General features: G+C 42.8%; 1 protein-coding gene across 1 annotated transcript in view; it reads right to left on the reverse strand.

The window, feature by feature from the left end:
- ATP1B1 (ATPase Na+/K+ transporting subunit beta 1) overlaps positions 1-18,639 on the reverse strand; it is a 38,375-nt gene extending 19,736 nt beyond the window's left edge. Inside the window, exons 1-2 of the mRNA XM_070750042.1 lie at positions 17,282-18,639; positions 9,857-9,985 (exon numbers count right to left, since the gene is read on the reverse strand). Coding sequence (XP_070606143.1) covers positions 9,857-9,985; positions 17,282-17,381 — 229 coding nt within the window. The 5' untranslated portion in view covers positions 17,382-18,639. The remainder of the gene's footprint in view (positions 1-9,856; positions 9,986-17,281) is intronic.
- Between the last annotated feature and the right edge of the window lie 690 nt (positions 18,640-19,329).

Consider the following 19,329-nt stretch of genomic DNA (forward strand, 5'->3'; position numbering starts at 1 on the left):
GTACATCCAGTTTTTATATCATGATTGCAGCCTGTCATTTTTCAATCCACTTGGAGATAAAAAATCAAGCTTTTGATAATTTGTGCCATATCATGTGCACCAATGCTCGTCATTTAGGCAACAAACTTTGTGAAACAACAGCTGTTATATCCAAGGATAACCTTGTTGCAATTACAGAGTTCAGGGACTCCAATAATTGGGATATAAGTAGAGTATAACAGCCTTTACTGTACAAAAAAAACCAGGCTAGAAAAAGGAGGATGGGGTTACCATTTGTCAAGAAGGGCATAAAAGCAATGCTACCAGTAATTCTACCAGGTAATTCAGAAAAGACACGATCTACTTCAAACCTTCTGGGTTTGCTTACAGCTAAAAAGTGATCAGCAATCAGAATTGTGTCATATATAGGCCCCCAGGACATTCAAAGGATTATGACAGCATTCTGGTTGAGGCGATTATTCAGATGGTATTAAAAGGAAAAGTTATAATCATTGGTGACTTCAATGTGCCTGACATTAAAGGGAATTTTGCAACTTCCCTTGAAAAGCAGAGATATTAAGGAGATTTAATGAGACACATTAAATAATGCCTCTCTAAAACAGTTAGTAAAGCACCCAAGAAGACCAGATCATATTCTAGACTTATTTTTGACAAGTTGGGATAGGGTTAAAAAAAATTAGGTTACAGTGACCATCAATGCCTTTATTTATTTATTTATTGGATTTATATGCCACCCCTCTCCGAAAACTTGGGGCGCCTAACAGCAATCATAAACAGTGTACAATAATAATCCAATACTAAAAGCGAATTAAAAACCCCAGGCCTATATAGTTTATGCATGGTATGTTTGTGTGTATGTCTTGCTTTTTAAATAAGGGGTTTTTAGTTACTTTTCAATATTAGATTTGTTGCGCATTGTTTCATTATTGCTGTGAGCCACCCCAAGTCTATGGAGAGGGGCGGCATACAAATAAACAAACAAACAAACAAATAAACAAGTAAGTAAGTAAGTAAATAAGTAAATAAGTAAGTAAGTAAATAAGTAAATAAGTAAATAAATAAATACATACATACATACATACATACATACATACATACATACATACATACTGTTCAATCACCAAATCCAAAAATGCAAACGATTCTTATTTTAAGGAAAACCTGTCTGTAATAAACTACCTAAACCAGGGGTGCCAAACAGATTCTGGTTAGATCTGGCCTGCGGGGCTCCCTGTAAATAGCAAAGGATGCAAGTGCCTCTGTTAGTGAAAGCAGAGCTCAGGAGGGCTGTGTGCAGTCCTCTTGAGCTCCATTTTCCCTGGCAGAGGGTTGCAGGAGGCCGTTGCAGCCAAAACGGAGCTTAAAAGACCATTTTTGTTGACAGATTGCTCAGCCTCCACAGGTGTCCTCAATACAAGTGCCCACCCTGGCCACACCCACCCTGGTCACCCAAGGTCAAACACAATGCTGATGTGGCCCTCAATGAACTACAGTTTGACACCCCTCACCTAAACAAATACTTCTGCTCAGGCTTTCCAGAAGTAGATTCCAGGAACAAAAACAGGTTGGAGAATCATACTAGTCGTAGCAGGACAGATTATTTTTCTAGAAGTGGCAGGTAAGCTAGTCTGCTGAAAGCTTAATAAAATAATTGGTGCAGATGATATTCATCTTGGAATCCTAAGGGAACCTCTAAGTGTGCTCACTGGACCATTTGTGTAACCCGTCTCTTTGAACAAATGAAGTTCCCCAGAACTGATGAACAGCTAATATTGTACCCATCCATTAAAGCTAGGGAAGAATCTGGAAAATATAGACTTGTGAGCTTAACATCTGTAGTAGTGAAATTAATGGAATCACTTCTGAAAAATGGATTAGCAAACATTTTAAAGCACACAACTTGATGGATCCAAAACAGCATGTCTTTACTGAGAAAGGTCATATCAAACTAATCTGATCGACTTCTTTTAACTATATCACAAATGTTTGGATGAAGCTGGTGCTGTCGACATAGTGGTTCTCAACCTGGGGTCGAGAGCCCTTTGGGGGTTGAACGACCATTTCCCAGGGGTCGCCTAAGACCCTGGGAAAAGACAGATTTTCCATGGTGTTAGGAACTAAAGCTTCTATTCTGGCACCTTGGAACCTCCAAGGTCCCTTCTGTTCTGTCTGGGTGCCCCCAGACTTCAACACCAACTGGAAAAAACAGCCAGACACGCTGGTAAAAACAAAGGCACTTTATAGTTTGAAAAATAAACACAGAGAAAAACCTGTTCTTCCCAACAGGCAGGCTATGAGACTTCACAGCAGAGTCCTGACGGCCAGACAATACAGCAGACTTCTTGCTGGCACACCCACCACTGTAGAGAATAAGACCCACACCTTTTTCCCCCAAGGTTTCAGTATTCAAAGTCACAAACCAGAATTCCAAGACGCCAAAGATCACAGCCAGGTCCCAGGACTCCCAAAGATAATACTCCACAAGCCAGGAAGGGTGGGTCTGCCTTTTCAGCCTTTCCAGAGAGCACCACACCCAAACCCAGCTGTTGCCTCTTTAGTGCTGAAAGTACCTGGCTAATTGTCCCCTTCGTTGTGTTGCTCTTCTCTGCCGGAGATCGATGATTGCTTGTGCATTTTCATCTAAGGAATCCAGGCTGCTTGCTGGGGAGAGCTCCCCCTCGGGGGACTCTGGCTGTCCTCCCTCTCCCTCAGCCTGAGATTCCTCCTCCCCGTCTGCCTGAACCTCCTGTTCCTCATCCTCCCCCTCTGAGCAGGAAGCCGGCAGAGGATCAGCCGTTCCCTGAGGGGCCTCAGACGGAATCACAACACCTTCCAACTGTTGTTATTATATTTTTACAATCCGACCAATCAGGCATTTACAGTGGCAGTAGGGGTGTCCCTCTGACCTTCCTGCCAATCAGCTTAAAACTCTATGCTAGACTTATGGTTGGGGGTCACCATAACATGACGAACTGTATTAAGAGGTCGCAGCATTAGAAGGGTTGAGGACCACTGGGCCCTATCTAGATTGTAGGAAAGCATCTGATACAGTTCCACACAATGAGCTCATAAAATGTTATATAGGCCAGGGCTTAACCACTGGGTGGTTCAATGGGTAGATCCCAGTGTATGATTATTAATGGGGCACTGTCTGAATAGAGATCAGTCATAAACGGCAAACCACAAGGCTCAGCCATAGTTCCTGTTCTATTCAATGTTTTTTAAAGTGATATAATATAAGGATTGCTACGTAGGTAAGGTTTGATTTTTTTGCTGATGACATGAAGTGGGTAATAGAGTTGATGTTCCTTTGGGGTATTCGTAATGTGGAAAATGATTTGGCATTGCTGGAAAATTGATCAAAAATATGGAAACTGCAGTGCGATGTTTCTAAATATAAGATCATCACTTAGAGAAAAAGAATTATCCGGCATGATACAGCATTGTGGATACAGTGTTGTTAAACAGAACAATACCATGTTTGCCCGAAAATAAGACCCTGTGTTATATATATTTTTTCTGAATCATGAAATAAGCTCTTGGCTTTATAGTCATGCACTCAAAAGCCCAATTGGGATTATTATCAGAGGATGTCTTATTTGAGGAAAATAGGGTAGATGAAAAGGATTTAGGTGTGTTCATATCAGATGACTGTAAAAATGAATTAACAGTGCGGCCAGGCAGCTGTGAAGGCAAACAAAATTATGGGATGCATCACTAGAGGGATCAGTGGCCGGAAAAAGGAGGTCCCAATCCCACTATATGTTGTGGTTAGCTCTGGCCCAGCTCCTGCCCCAAGGACTGTGGATGTGGGGGAGACATCCACATGCTGCAGGCCTGTTTTGCCCCCGGTGGAATCTGATGATGAAGGCTCCTCTGACCAAGAAGACATGAGTGACAGGGAGGAGGAGAGTGTGGCAGACAGCTCAGAAGGAGATCAATTATCTAGCTCCTCCTTGGATTCAGAACAAGAGTTAATGATAGAGCCACGCATGCAGAGAGCGATGCATAGGCAGCAACAACTGAGAGATTATTATCAATGAAAATGAGGCCACCTGTGGTTGGGTGGGGCTGTGGTAATTAGTGAGGCTGCTATAAATAGCAGCCTGTGGGTTTGGCCATTGCGGAGGATTATCTGATCGTTGTGTTTCGTGACTGCTTTACTGACTTTGACCTTTTGTGTGCTGATTTTTCCCCGCTTTGAAACTAAACCAGAGCAAAGTGTGTTTCACTTTGTGAAAGAAGAAGGACTGTGAATTACCTCACAGCTGCAAGCTAAGTATCACAGAACTGATAAGGGACTTGTACAAATTACCAGTTTGTTTGGAGATGAGTGCTCTTTGCTATACCAAAAGAGGGCTTAGTTTAAGTGAATTTTCATTATAAAGAACATTGTTTTGAATTTTCAAACGTGTGTGTGTTTGAAATTTTTGGGAGGATTCTACCAGAGAGCCCGACAAAACACTATATAGGCCTTTAGTCAGACTCCACTTGAAATACTGCGTAGAGATATTAATAAAATTAAGTGAGTTCAGAGACTGGCAACAAAAATGATGCAAGTTCTGTGGGACAAAACATAGCAGGTGAGATTGGCGGCAATGAATATGTTCATATCCAGCTGGAGAACCTGGATGAAGGCGGAGGAGGGGAGATATGATTGAAATCTTTAACTATATTTAGGTGTGAATTATGTTATAGAAGGAATTATATTCAGTATTAAGCAAAAATCAAGAAGACGGGCATAACTTCAAACTGACAGAAGGACAAAAGTAATGCTAGAAAATATTATTTCACAGAAACAGTTAAGATAAGCTTGAAACTAACTTCCGGCAAAGGTGGTGGATCTGTAATTGAATATAAACATTCTTGAGATAAACCCATATCTGACAAAAAATTTAAAATAAAATACCTCAAAAGGCAGACCACTAGTCTTTTTCTGCCTAGTTTCTGTTCTTATCTCAATATTGTTCAGTAAAATGTGTTGCATAACATCTCTGGAATACAGTTTATCTATAATGGCAGACATTTTAAAATTAACGTCTAGATCCAACCTTTAGCATGTGCAATGTTAAAATATTTTGATCTAATAAGTAACTCAACTTTAAATGTTCTTCCTCTACAATTGTATTCTAGTTCCTTCTGGTTCCCTCTAACTTCCAAACCGATAACATCCAGCCTACCATTTAAAAAAGAAAATTCAAAAGAAAACATTTTTCCATAGGAAGTACAGTATTCTGATGATTAATTTCAAACTCTTATTTCAAGTACATCTAGTCAGTTTGTAAGTTTCGAAATCAAAGTTCTAATTCCTCATTTGCTGTTTCTTCCAAAAGGAAAAAAAAAACCCCAATTAAATCCTCAAATGTATATTTAAAACTTCTTTTGCTAAGGATTAAAAGAAACTCACTCGCTGCTGTAAAACCTGTGAATCCAAAGGTTTCTAGTACCTGAAAAGCAGTTAACAATCCATTTATGAACATGGTTAGAAAAAGAAGTATGTACACTCATTGTCCTTTAGAAAGTACTGACTGTTCAATTTCCTTGTTGTATTACTTCTTCTCCTAGAGCTCTAAATCTCCCTGTGACTGCTCATGCAAAGAGCAACTGTATGGAGAACTTGTAGGCAATCTTAAGATCTTTCCTTGTCTGAAGAAGAATTACAAAGAGACAGACTATTGGCCAGCTTTTCATTCTGCTGTGGTTGTTGGCTGCACTTTCAGCTGAGCCATTTTCAGTTGGCCATTTCTTCCTCAGAAGTCTGCTGAAACACCTCTTCCAGATGTTAATTTATTATTAATTATGAAATATATATGCCGCCCTAATCCACAGCAACGCTGAGGGTTACTGTTCCATTGGCCGTTTACATTATAAATCCCTACATTGCTTCTGTTGAAACTTCTGGCTCAAGTCCATTGTTTAAATTTGTAGATATGTCAATCATTGCAGGCACTCTTTGGCTCTTGTTACCATCGTCTTCACTTTATCAACAAGGGTGGGTGGGGGACTTCTATGAATCAAAGTAATGCAGCAGGAATAGGATGGGACTGATACCATTCTCAGTTTATGCCATTTCGGCATGGTACAAATTAATAATATGAAAAGAAACAAACATCTGTTTTCTAATTAAAAGCTTCCATTATGTGTTTTTTTTTTAATTAACTGAGCTTCGCCAAGCAGTTTCTAATTCAGACAAATATATTTATGTATTTTTCGGAGTATAAGACACACCTTTTTTCTTCCCTAAAGGAGGCTGAAAACTTGGGTTCGTCTTAGAAACATAGAAACATAGAAGTCTGACGGCAGAAAAAGACCTCCTGGTCCATCTAGTCTGCCCTTATACTATTTTCTGTATTTTATCTTAGGATGGATATATGTTTATCCCAGGCATGTTTAAATTCAGTTACTGTGGATTTATCTACCACGTCTGCTGGAAGTTTGTTCCAAGGATCTACTACTCTTTCAGTAAAATAATATTTTCTCATGTTGCTTTTGATCTTTCCCCCAACTAACTTTCAGATTGTGTCCCCTTGTTCTTGTGTTTTATGCTTAAGACCTTCCACCATTCTTGTAGCCCGTCTTTGGACCCGTTCAATTTTGTCAATATCTTTTTGTACGTGAGGTCTCCAGAACTGAACACAGTATTCCAAATGTGGTCTCACCAGCATTCTATATAGTGGGATCACAATCTCCCTCTTCCTGCTTGTTATACCTCTAGCTATGCAGCCAAGCATCCTACTTGCTTTCCCTACCGCCTGACTGCACTGTTCACCCATTTTGAGACTCAGAAATCGCTACCCCTAAATCCTTTTCTTCTGAAGTATTTGCTAACACAGAACTGCCAATACAATACTCAGATTGAGGATTCTTTTTCCCCAAGTGCATTATTTTACATTTGGAAACATTAAACTGCAGTTTCCATTACTTTGACCATTTATCTAGTAAAGCTAAATCATTTACCATATTACAGACGCCTCCAGGAATATCAACCCTATTGTACACTTTAGAGTCATCGGCAAATAGGCAAACCTTCCCTACCAAACCTTCCCCTATGTCACTCACAAACATATTAAAACATATTATACTCCGAATGTAGCTCGCCCCCCCTCCCCAGCCCTAAACTAGGTGCTAACAATCTTCCCAGCCTCCTACATTCTCCAAAGGATTTTTCCAGCCCTAAGTCATTGCAGGCTTGTTTTCATTCCTACTCCCTCTGAAAAAGGTTATTTCAGCCCTAACACAGTGCTAACGATCTTCCTGGCTTGCAGCATTTTTTTTATTTCTACTCCCTCGGATGCAGTTTTTTCCTGCCCTAAATCTTTGCAGGCTTATTTTCATTTCTACTCCTTCTGAAAAAGGTTTTTTCAGCCCTAACTAGGGGATAAAATAATGTGCTGAAGCTGAACATACTAAGAACACTAGGCAGATGAATACAGTAATCCCTCGCTACTTCATAGTTCATTTTTCACAGATTCGCTATTTCAAAGGGGGCTTAAGTCCATTAAAAATTTTAAATCCATTAAAAATTCATAAAATTCTTCTACAGTACTACTGTACTCTATTAAAGAAACTGGTAGGATATCACATGTAGTTCCAGCTGAGAAACATTATAGAATGACTGCTTAATGCAAAGGGTGGGTTTTAAAAGTCCAAATACTCGTTAAATACATAAAAAACTATCTTTCCTCTGTTTCACAGAAATTCAGTTTTCCACGGGTGGTCTTGGAACACATCCCCCATGAAAAACGAGGGATCACTGTACCTGGTAAGTGTTCTGCCGGCGTGTTTCAACCGCCCGTAATTACATGGTAATTAGTCTAGGAAGACACACACCACACGATAAAAGGAAAACCCAAAAGTTTTTATAAACAGAAAAACAGAAACAGCTCCCTTTTTAAATGTCAAAGGGATTTTCTGGTACACACAAGGTACAGGTTAAATGCAATCCAATTGCTCACCCAATAACTGGGAAATTGAGTCCAATTCTAAAGTCCAGAGAGTCCACACACAATCTTGAACAGCACAAAAACCATGATCTTGATGAAACAATGAATCAGATAAACTGCCATGAGGCTAAAACACCAGGCTGCACTTTTACATGTAGCACTAATTACAGCAGCCCCACCCAACCACAGGTGGCCTCATTGTCTCTTGTAATAATCCTTCAGTTGTTGTCTCCTATGCATCACTCTACGCATGCGTGGATGTGTCATTAATTCTTGTTCAGAATCCAAGGATGATACAGATGATTGATCTCCTCCTGGGCTGTTTGCCAAACTCCCCTCTTCCCTGTCACTCACACTTCTTTGGTCAGAGCAGGCTTCGTTGGCAGATTCCATCGGGAGCAAAACAGGCCTGCGGCATATGGATGTTTCCCCCACATCCACCTGCACATTCCTTGGGGCAGAAGCTGGGCCAGAGCTAACCACAACAGTAAGTAGATTTTTTTCCCTATTTTCCTCCCCCACAATTAAGATGCATCTTATACTCTGGTGTGTCTTATACTCTGAAAAATGTGGTAATTAGATATATCTTGAGGATACCAAAACAGAAGTAGATCCAAGGAAGAGCAGGGAAAAAACTTTGTAAAATACCTAGGTTCTGTAGGGCTGGGTAACAGTAACTGCCCAGACTCTGACCAATATTCTATCTTAGATCACCAATGGGAAAAGATTAACATGGGAAAAAATACAGGAGTATGGCAAAGTATAAACAAAAGCAGTTTGATATCTCTCCATTACAGAATGTTGCAATGAGAAAGAACAGCTACCCCACAGCCACCTTAGAACTGTGTAAGTACTGAGTTTGAAAAATATGCTCTTTTTCTTCCATAAATAAAGAAATAAAAAAGTTTTTCCTCTGCTTAATATCCACAGAAGCCTGGATAGAAAATGATTGTACAAATGAGGAACAGGACGGGATATCTATAGAAGGAATTTGTTTTTTGTTTCTTGGGGTTTTTTTCAAATAGCATGAGCTGAAGAAGCAAATGCTAGGAAAGAAATCTCATGGTGGATTGATTGTTGTACCTGTAATTACTGTAGGATTATTGTATGTGGGATGATGGGAGAATAATTAAATTCCCACAATGGAGAAATAGTTTGTGAAAATGTCACAATTTGACTAAATGGCAAAAGTGACAATTTAGTCAGGGGGGAAAAAAACCTCCAATAACTTTTCTGAAAGGCTTATATAGAAACAATTTGATGATTTATGGATTTGAAAATTAAGAAAGATATGGATTAAATGATCTGAAGGGACTTGTATAACGTTTACGCAGAAGGAGGGACAATAAGGTTATAATTGTATGTTGAATTGTTGGAAGTCATTCATAAAAGTCTTAACTGTGATTTTTTTTAAGCACACTGCCTGGGAATGAATCATATAATAATATGACAGATGAAAATGTAGAACTGGAAGGACAACTTACCTTATGATGCAGAAGGTAAAATAATATTTCCAGGATGCTGCCTGTTAATTCCCTGACTTTAAACCAGCTCTCTCAACTTGGTATGCTTCAAATACGTGTTTAATATGATTCAAATATATTATATTTCATTTGGCATCATTCTTAGCATCTTATAATGACGATAGTATATTCAGTATGTTCAGTATGTGTACACAATACAAGTTTGGGCAAGATAAAGAATATCAGAATGTTTTAAAAAGAGGTAGTTAAAAAGTAATTACTCTACCTCTACAACCTTCCACAGCCCTAAAGGCAAACCATATCTATCCCACTGCAATGGGGCACGTAATTAGCCTGCTCTACAATACAACACATCCCCAAAGGCAAACCCGTATCCACCCCACTGCAATGGGGCTTGTAATTAGCCAACCCAGCTGTCCTCATTGTTACCTGGGGGTGCTATTCGGTCCTGATACTTGGGCTGGAATTCGCTGATAGTGAGCAGCAGGACTTGAATGGTCCCGATGAAGATGCCTGCCAGGCAGCCATAGAAGATCACATAGAAGAGGAGGATCTTAACTGTGACAAGACAGAACAAATACTGCTATTAAGGACAAAAGGTTAAGAGGCCACTAGAATACACATCAGCTTTTCAATATTAGCAGCACAGGTCACGTTAAAATCAACAATCAATTGTTAAGAAGAAAAGTTAGCCAATTCAAGCAATGGCACCTAAATTTAAAGAGAGGAGAAAAAGAATATTTTTTTAACGTTGTGAGTTGCTTTCTCATAGAAACTACCATTCTAAATATACTGCTCAAAAGACTAAAGGGAACACTCAAACAACACAATATAACTCCAAGACCCAGAGTGGGTCTTCTCCGGGTCCCGTCAACTAAACAATGTCGCTTGGCGGGACCCAGGGGAAGAGCCTTCTCTGTGGCGGCCCCGGCCCTCTGGAACCAACTCCCCCCAGAGATTAGAATTGCCCCCACCCTCCTTGCCTTTCATAAGCTGCTTAAAACCCACCTCTGCCACCAGACATGGGGGAATTGAGATACTCTTTCCCCTAGGCCTCTACAATTTTATGCATGGTATATGTGTATGTGTGTTTGGTTTTTATAATAATGGGTTTTTAACTGTTTTTAGTATTGGATTATTATTATATGCTGTTTTATTACTGTTGTTAGCTGCCCCGAGTCTGCGGAGAGGAGCGGCATATAAATCCAATAAATAAATAAAATAAATAAATAAATAAGTAAATCAAACTTCTGTGAAATGAAACTGTCCATTTAGGAAGCAACACTGATTGACAATCAATTTCACATGTTGTCAGCACATTCAACTTTGTACAGAACAAAGTATTCAATCAGAATGTTTCATTAGTTCAGATCTAGGATGTGTTATTTGAGTGTTCCCTTTATTTTTTTTGAGCAGTGCACATTTACCTAGAAAGGAGTTGCTTGCTGAGGTTGTGGGAATTATAATCCAATACAGCTAAAAAGTATAATGTTGCGAAGACTGACTGATATTGGTATGATAATGACGCTAAATCTCTGTGTTCTTAAAGGGACTCAGGAGCAGTTCCAATGTAACTCCTTCTGTTAGCAAACTCAGTGTTAATGGTTTATACAGTGGAACCCCGACATAAGAGCTGCTCTACTTAAGAGCAACTCGAGATAGGAGCTGGGAGGGGAGAGATATTTTTGTTCTACTTACAAGCCCAAATTCGAGATACAAGCGCCAAGGAGCTGTCTCCTGAAGCCAAATGCTAACTTCCGCGTTCGGCTTCAGGAGACAGCTGCGAAGTGGCGCGCGTGTTTTAAAAGGTTGCAGCCGGCCTGGGAGGCTCGGGGGGGTGCTTGCAGCTTTCTTTCTTGCTCTTTTTCTTTCTCTCTTTTACCTTCCCTTGCTCTATTTCTTCTTTTCTTTCTCCTTCCCACCTTCTTCCCTCCCTCCCTCCCTTCACTCATTCCTCTCTTACTTTCCCCTTTCATAAGTTTCCTTGCTTCCTTCCTCTGTTCCTGTCCCTTCCCTCTTTCCTTCCTTCCTTCCCACCCTCCGTCCATTCATTCACCCATTCCTCTCTTGATCGCTTAAAGCCGGTCCCTGGTGCAAAAAGGGTTGGGGACCTCTGTCCTACAGGATTGGGTGGCAGAGAAGTTGAACATATGTAAATTTAAAAGTTTAAGAAAGTTTACAAGTTAAGTGAAAGAAACTTCATTATTCATTTATATGTACATGTACATTTCTTCATTAAAAACATGTCTTTCTGCATAATTTAGACTAACTTTGTGAGTTTTTTGAGGGCTGGAACCAATTAAAATTATTTACATTAATTCCTATGGGGAAAAGTCGTTCGAGATAAGAGCTGCTCGACTTAAGAGCCCAGGTCCGGAACGAATTAAACTCGTATCTTGAGGTACCACTGTACTGCAAAACTGGCTGGGGAATTCTGGGAGTTGAAGTCCACAAGTCATAAAATGGCCGGGTTTGGAGACCTTGCCTGAGGGATAGAGAATATAGACCCTAATTATGGTAATAAGGTGATGTAGTAGTTAGTGTCTTGGACCAAACATGAAAAGTTCCAGGAAGTTTATTGGGTGACTTTAGGCCAGCCATTTTCTTTCAGTCCAACCTATCTCATGGAATTGCTGTTGTGAGAAAACATAGAGAGAGGATAGAGCACTTCTCTACCAAAGGCACAATATAAACCAGATAAATAAATGAATAAGGGACAAGTTATTGACATTAATCACATTCAACTCACACCCAACTCGCTGTAATAGTTAAATTAAACTCCTTGTTTCCAATTGTTTAAAGCCTCTTTCCCAACATTTATTTGGACTCAAATCCTCTTATGAAGACTCAGTTCTCAACAGCTTCCTCATATTTTGCTTTTTTATGTAATCTAGCAAGAAAGCTATTCCATATTAATCACCCATTTACAATGCCAAATTGTAATCAGCCAGATTAATGCCCCAAAACATAGAAACATAGAAACATAGAAGTCTGACGGCAGAAAAAGACCTCCTGGTCCATCTGATCTGCCCTTATACTATTTTCTGTATTTTATCTTAGGATGGATATATGTTTATCCCAGGCATGTTTAAGTTCAGTTACTGTGGATTTATCTACCACGTCTGCTGGAAGTTTGTTCCAAGGATCTGTACTACTCTTTCAGTAAAATAATATTTTCTCATGTTGCTTCTGATATTTCCCCCAACCAATCTCAGATTGTGCCCCTTGTTCTTGTGTTCACTTTCCTATTAAAAAAACTTCCCTCCTGGACCTTATTTAACCCTTTAATATATTTAAATGTTTCGATCATGTCCCCCCTTTTCCTTCTGTCCTCCAGACTATACAGATTGAGTTCATTCAGTCTTTCCTGATACGTTTTATGCTTAAGACCTTCCACCATTCTTGTAGCCCGTCTTTGGACCCGTTCAATTTTGTCAATATCTTTTTGTACGTGAGGTCTCCAGAACTGAACACAGTATTCCAAATGTGGTCTCACCAGCATTCTATATAGAGGGATCATAATCTCCCTCTTCCTGCTTGTTATACCTCTAGCTATGCAGCCAAGCATCCTACTTGCTTTCCCTACCGCCTGACTGCACTGTTCACCCATTTTGAGACTGTCAGAAATCACTACCCCTAAATCCTTTTCTTCTGAAGTATTTGCTAACACAGAACTGCCAATACATTGTAACAGAATAAATAATAATAATAATAATAATAATAATTATTATTATTATTATTATTATTATTATTATTATTTATTAGATTTGTATGCCGCCCCTCTCCGAAGACTCGGAGATGGGGGGGAGGGAGAGGTTGTTGCTGTTTTTCAAGGAAGAGGAGTAAAACTTTATTGGTAATACCGCTTCAGGGAACTTCAGTTTTTGAAATCTGGTTTTATCAGTTTTTAGTTTACATGGATTATCTCAACTGATTAGCAGCAGTGTTACATGCTGTACTAAAGCCTCACGGTGCAAATCTACTAGCATACTTGAATATAAAAGGGGCGGTGAAACTACAAATTACGTTTTAAAAGCACCGATCTTTGGAACCAACATTTGTACAGAGCGACTGTAAAAGAGCAGCAATAAGAAATGCATATGCAGAATTTTTTCTCCTTTTGCAAGCTGATCAGAGCAAGAGATAAGTCGTATTAAAATAAGGTGTTTTTCCACCAAAGGAGGAAAAAATGAAAGTAATCCAGAGAGACCAGCAGCACAATAGTTTTAGCACTCCTGGGTTTAACACACTCTATAGTAACCAGGCAGCAGTAGGCAAATAACTGTGACGTCAGAGAGATTTGAGCATTTTTTCCAGAGTACAGTCATAGGAGGTGCTGTTGAAATGAACTAGAGAAAACCTGCTGACAGCAGAGTGCTACGGGTGGCGCATATGGAGGGCAGTGAAGGGACATGTGTTTATATGACATTCCTAATCAGGATCTTAATAGTAACCCACAACCTCAAGGTCCACTGTCTTCCTGGGGCTACAGAAGAAATCTGTTCTAAAAGGAAAGACATGGCGTTTTTAAAGCAACTGGACAGTGTACTAATCTGGTACAGAGATAAGATCCTCTACTGGTCTAACTACTCTGAAAGTGATATAATTTATTTTATTTATTTATTGGACTTGTATGCCGTCCCTCTCCGCAGACTCGGGGCGGCTAACAACAGCAATAAAACAGGATATAATAATAATCCAATACTAAAACAGTTAAAAACCCTTATTATAAAACCAAACATACGTACAGACATACCATGCATAGAATTGTAAAGGCCTAGGGGGAAAGAGTATCTCAATTGCCCCATGCCTGGCGGCAGAGGTGAGTTTTAAGCAGCTTAAGAAAGGCAAGGAGGGTGGGGGCAATTCTAATCTCTGGGGGGAGTTGGTTCCAGAGGGTCGGGGCCGCCACAGAGAAGGCTCTTCCCCTGGGTCCCACCAAGCGGCATTGTTTAGTTGACGGGACCCGGAGAAGACCCACTCTGTGGGACCTAACTGGTCGCTGGGATTCGTGCAGCAGAAGGCGGTCCCAGAGATAATCTGGTCCGGTGCCATGAAGGGCTTTATAGGTCATAACCAACACTTTGAATTGTGACCAGAAACTGATCGGCTATAAGAGGCATTTTATTGTCTCCCCCCCCCCAGTAATTGGGCATCGCATGACAGTCCAGAACCCCAAGAATAATTCAACTAGATCAACTTAGCCAGAACTAAGCCACAGCTTAGTGATGATAGGAGTAATACTGTAATGCAAGGCATCTTTTATGCCCCTTTTATGTGGATTCAAGGATTTAAGCCTGAAAATTTTGGATATGCCACTTCCAAGCTAACATCAGTTAGGTTCAGCCCATGAAATGGCATCCAGGCAACAAATGCAGGTGGAAATAGCTCTCTAACCAGAGCTCTTAAACTAATGCGTGATTATTTTGATATGCACTTAACCTTTTCTTTTTCTCTCTCTAAGCTCCTATTTCATACACCCATTCTCACTCATTACATTTTTTTTTTACTCCGTAGAACTTTGTGTTGCTTCATGTTTCTAATTTGCACGAAAACTTTAGAAGAGATTAGAATGTTCTAGATATTATACTCTGCAGGATCTACAGAGATACTTAAGTTTCAAACTCCAGCAGTGGTAGGATGAGATTCAAGGGTAACCTATCTTTGCCTTCAAGGACAGTCATATCCAGTATATTCCTGTAATGTTAAAGGCCCTGAATGTGCTCTGCACAATCCATATGAAATTTGTCAGACTTTTCCCCTTGGAAACGGCTAGAAAATAAATAGCATTTAGTGTTTCTTGGCTGGCATAAAAAGCCTATTTAAAATAAAGCCTGGGACGCAGGGGAAGACAAAAGTGCCTATTCTGAAGTTTTATAAATTGTCAAAATTGACGGGGGAGTGGGAGGAACTTTTGAATGGTAAATCTCTGAAAAAGACTTTTGCACTTGAGCTGGCTTGGGCAACCCACAGAGCCCATGAATAGGGTCTCACTCCTAGAGTAGTGGTTGGGGCAAGGGTGTCTAAACCAAGCAGCAAACAGTGAGTGTAAAGAGGAAGGGTGAAAAATAAAATCATTTTTGCCTGCGTGTGTTCTGAACCTTCAAGTCCCATTCAGCCTAGGTTTAGTTGCTAAGAGACAATCTTCAAGGATTTTATTATTTCTAAACTTCTTTTGCTTTCCAACTTGACCTTCCTCTCTGTCTCATTTTCCCACCTCTGCAGTTCTTTGGACCTTCCTTTCTCAAGGAAGGTATTACGGACGGCCAGAAAGTCAGATTTTCAAGAGAGGGGGGTCCATCCAAAGGGTCCCCCTCTTAAGCCAATTCAGGATCCTCCTTAATGCAGTTGCTCTGCTTCCCCAGGAATCTCAAGCAAGTCTGCTATTACCTCTTTCCTGGGAAGGTATCACCTTGACTAACCTTGAGCTCTGATGCATTATTAACCCTTTGGAGTTGATGGGCTAGCAAACAGTCTGAGCCTTCTCTCTCTCTCTCTCTTTTTCCCCCCCCTGTCCCCAATTCCCAAGGATACTGGTAGCCATTTTAGAGCAGCAAAAAGAAACACCAGGCCCCTTCGCTGGTGTGCCCTTCTCCCTGTGGTGGTGTCCTTCCCGGAGCAAAGCAAAGGCAGCCGCAGTGGCTGCTATGCTGACAAGGAGTGTAGTGGGAGGAGAGGGAGCAGGGTGCCCCCCCCTCTCTCCTGCTGGCACCCACCCACTCTGCCCTGCCCGCAGTCACGACGCGTTCGTGTCTATCAATGCCCTTCAGTGTGACCTTTTTTTGGTGGGAGGGGGGGAGGAAAAAAAGAAAGTGAAAAGAAACGCTGGCTGCTCTTTTAATGCAGGGGCAACAGGCTGCAGCAGGGCGACGGGAAGTCCACTCCGCAAGGTGACAAATCAGCCCAGCTTTTTCCCCCCAATCACAAGGCCTTCCGAGGATACCGAATGTCATTTCTTGACCACCCTGGCCATCCCACCCTGGAGGGACAGTTGGCATCCCAACCCGGAAGACCCCCAGTTTGGGTGAAAACAGAGAGAGGCAATGTTGTGAGCCGCCCCGAGTCTTCGGATTGGGGCGGCATACAAATCTAATAAATTATTATTATTATTATTATTATTATTATTAAATTAAGCAAGAGTCCCAGGTTTTTCTCCCACGAAAGTCTGCCATGGCAACACACCACTAAGCCAATTTCGCAAAAGAAGAAATCAATCTGATCCATTTATGTGCAGATACCCAAGCAGCAAATGATGGCAGTGTTCACACAACCGTTCACATTAACATGTTAGCATTATCCTTGGAGTGTATGGGGGTGGTGGGCAGAATTGGCATGTTCCATCAACTCAGCCATTGACTCACACATCCCAGGCTTAAAAATAACCTCCCAGCCTTCCTTTGGTTTGTCATATCGTTCCTGAAAGGTTCTGCCATACTGGAAAGTCTCCCTGGGGGCACAAGACCATTGCTCATCTCTCTCTCTCTCACCTCCCATACGAAGCCTCCTGGACCTTTGATGACTGTGATTATTTTGGTTGGGAAGCAGGAGGAGGTCGGGGGTGTATTTTTAAACAGCACGGGAGATGATGGGCGGGGAGCGAGGGAAGCCAGCCAGCCACCACCGAGCGAGAAAAGTGACCCGCAAGATTTACACAGCGGCCGACGGACATCCCTGCCCTGCCCTGGTAAGGAAAGCCGCGAGTCAGGCGCCTAAACCGACGATGCACACCGACACGCGACTCTGAGGGGGATTTCCCCCCCCTCACCCGCGCCATCAATTGAAGACCCGCGAATGAAACCTGCGCGCCCGCATTTGTAACCGAGCCCAATGCGGCTTTAAAGCAGAGATACTCACACCAACTGCCGCCGGTCCTCCCCAAAAATTCCTTCTTCTCCGAGTTCCAGATGAATTTCTTCCAGTTGCCCTCCCCTTCCTTGGCTTTCCCGCGAGCCATGAATGAACCGGGAGCTGCTTTCCTTCGCCCTGAGGAAAAGCGGTGCAGGTGGTGGCGGCGGCGGGGAGGGAAAGGAAAAGACGACCTTGTCCTCCGAGCTTGCTAATCCAGAGTTACGGGTGTCCGCAGCCGTTTGGAAGTTGCCCGGCGAGGCCAAAAAGAGCGAAGGTCTTTGTGTGCTCGGGTTTAGCGTCCCACCTTCCGAAAGGGCGCGAACCTCTCAATAATAAATCCCAGTTGTCGGGAGAGAGAGACGGATGCTTCTATCGCTTAGAGACCACCGGTGGAGGCTCTCCCCGAGCTGGGAAGAACAAGGAAAGCGGGTGGCGAGGAGGCGGCGGAGGAAAAAAAGGGAGCGAAGCGGAGCGTGCCGGCGTGAGGAGAAGCCAAGGGGTGGGAAGAAAGAAAAACGGAGCTCTGCCAAGGGACAGAAATTAGCTCTGCGCCCTCCCACTCATGCTGGATATATTGTCCACGTCCTGAGGCGAGCTCCGCCTGTCAAATGCCGGTAGCCAATTAGAACGGTGGCCAGGCAGGCGAGGGAGCGAAGCTTGGGAAGCGAGACGAGGCGAAGGGAGGGGAGGGTGAGGGGGGGGGGAGAGACAAGCAGGGTACGAGGCGCTGGAGCCTGAGGGGGGCGGCGGGTGGTTGGAGGGGCAGATTCTCTGCGGCAGATTTTTTTCTCTCTCTCTCTGCCCTCCCTCCTTTCTCTCTCCTCCATTATTCCTCTCCCCCCCCTCCCTTTCCTTTCCGCGGGGCCTTTCTTCACGCGCCGCCTCGGCATGTGCTTCGTGCCACACTGTTGCGCGCAGGCAAAAAGGCGGCGAAAGAGAGGAGCAAAAATTCCCCTTGTAATGCCATCTTTAGGTCAGAGGGGGGCAGCAGCGGGAGCCCCTGCGCATAAAGGGGGTGGGCGAGCGAAGGACAGAGTCCGGCAACCGAAGCGAGTTTTGATCTCTCCACAGATTTAACAGCTCGAAACGGGAAACTCGGCGCCCTCAATAGCGTGGGGGGAGTGGAACGGGATGGGGGGGGGGACTGGAGGCAAAAGGTGGCCGCTGCGGGCAGCCTGAGGAGACCCAAGAAAGGAAGCTCTCCCTGAGGCGCCGCTTGGCTGAAGAAACTGAATGGCCTGCCCGCAGAGAGAGAGAGAGAGGCCGGCGCGCTTCACGCACCTGGGCGCAGCCGGGTAAACGACTTGAAGGAGAAAAATGGGGGGGGGGAGTGTTCCACACCACACCCCCGCCGCCTCCGGCCCAAAGTAACCGCAAGGAGAACCAGAACTCTCTCGTTTCCATCCGCGAGCTTTGCGTTTAGACTGCCATTCGGGAACTGCAAAAGGGCGCTAACAAATACTGTGGTGCGGAGAGTGGTACGCGCGCCTGGCGCAAACTGAGGCAGTGTAGCAGTTAAGCCGTGCCCGTAATTGAATCTTCCGTGCCGAGGTCAAAAATCAATAAATTAAAGGGCGGTGGGGGGAGGCCGTAGACAAGATGAAGCGAATTGACCTTCAAATCCGGAGCCTCCATCCTTTCAAACGTACCTTGCGCCCCGGGCTTCCCTCCCAATTCTTGTCCTCCCCCCCCCCTCTTCCGAAGGTGGAGCTTTTCTGCTTGCCTGCCTTCCCTGCAACGTCATCCCTGCAGCTCTCTGTCCTGGGAATGCCCTTCCCTGGGTCAACTTGCTACTGCTGCTTGGAGCTACTGTCACCTCTGCTTGCTGCAGAGAAGGCTTCTCTCCACAGCAGCAGCTGTGTGGAAGTGAAGCCTTGGCTGTATATACAAGGGAGTTAGTGCAAGTCCAGTTCTGAGTTATGGATGCAAGGCAGGTTCTTGAAGGTCTTTTACTGTAGAACTTACACATCGTGTACAGCTCACAGCCCATTAGATGTCAAGGTCCTCTTCGAACAGGATGGGCAGACATCATCATCATCATCATCATCATCATT

Source organism: Erythrolamprus reginae, chromosome 4 (assembly GCF_031021105.1).
Source record: "Erythrolamprus reginae isolate rEryReg1 chromosome 4, rEryReg1.hap1, whole genome shotgun sequence".
In the NCBI taxonomy this organism is placed as follows: Eukaryota; Metazoa; Chordata; class Lepidosauria; order Squamata; family Dipsadidae; genus Erythrolamprus; species Erythrolamprus reginae.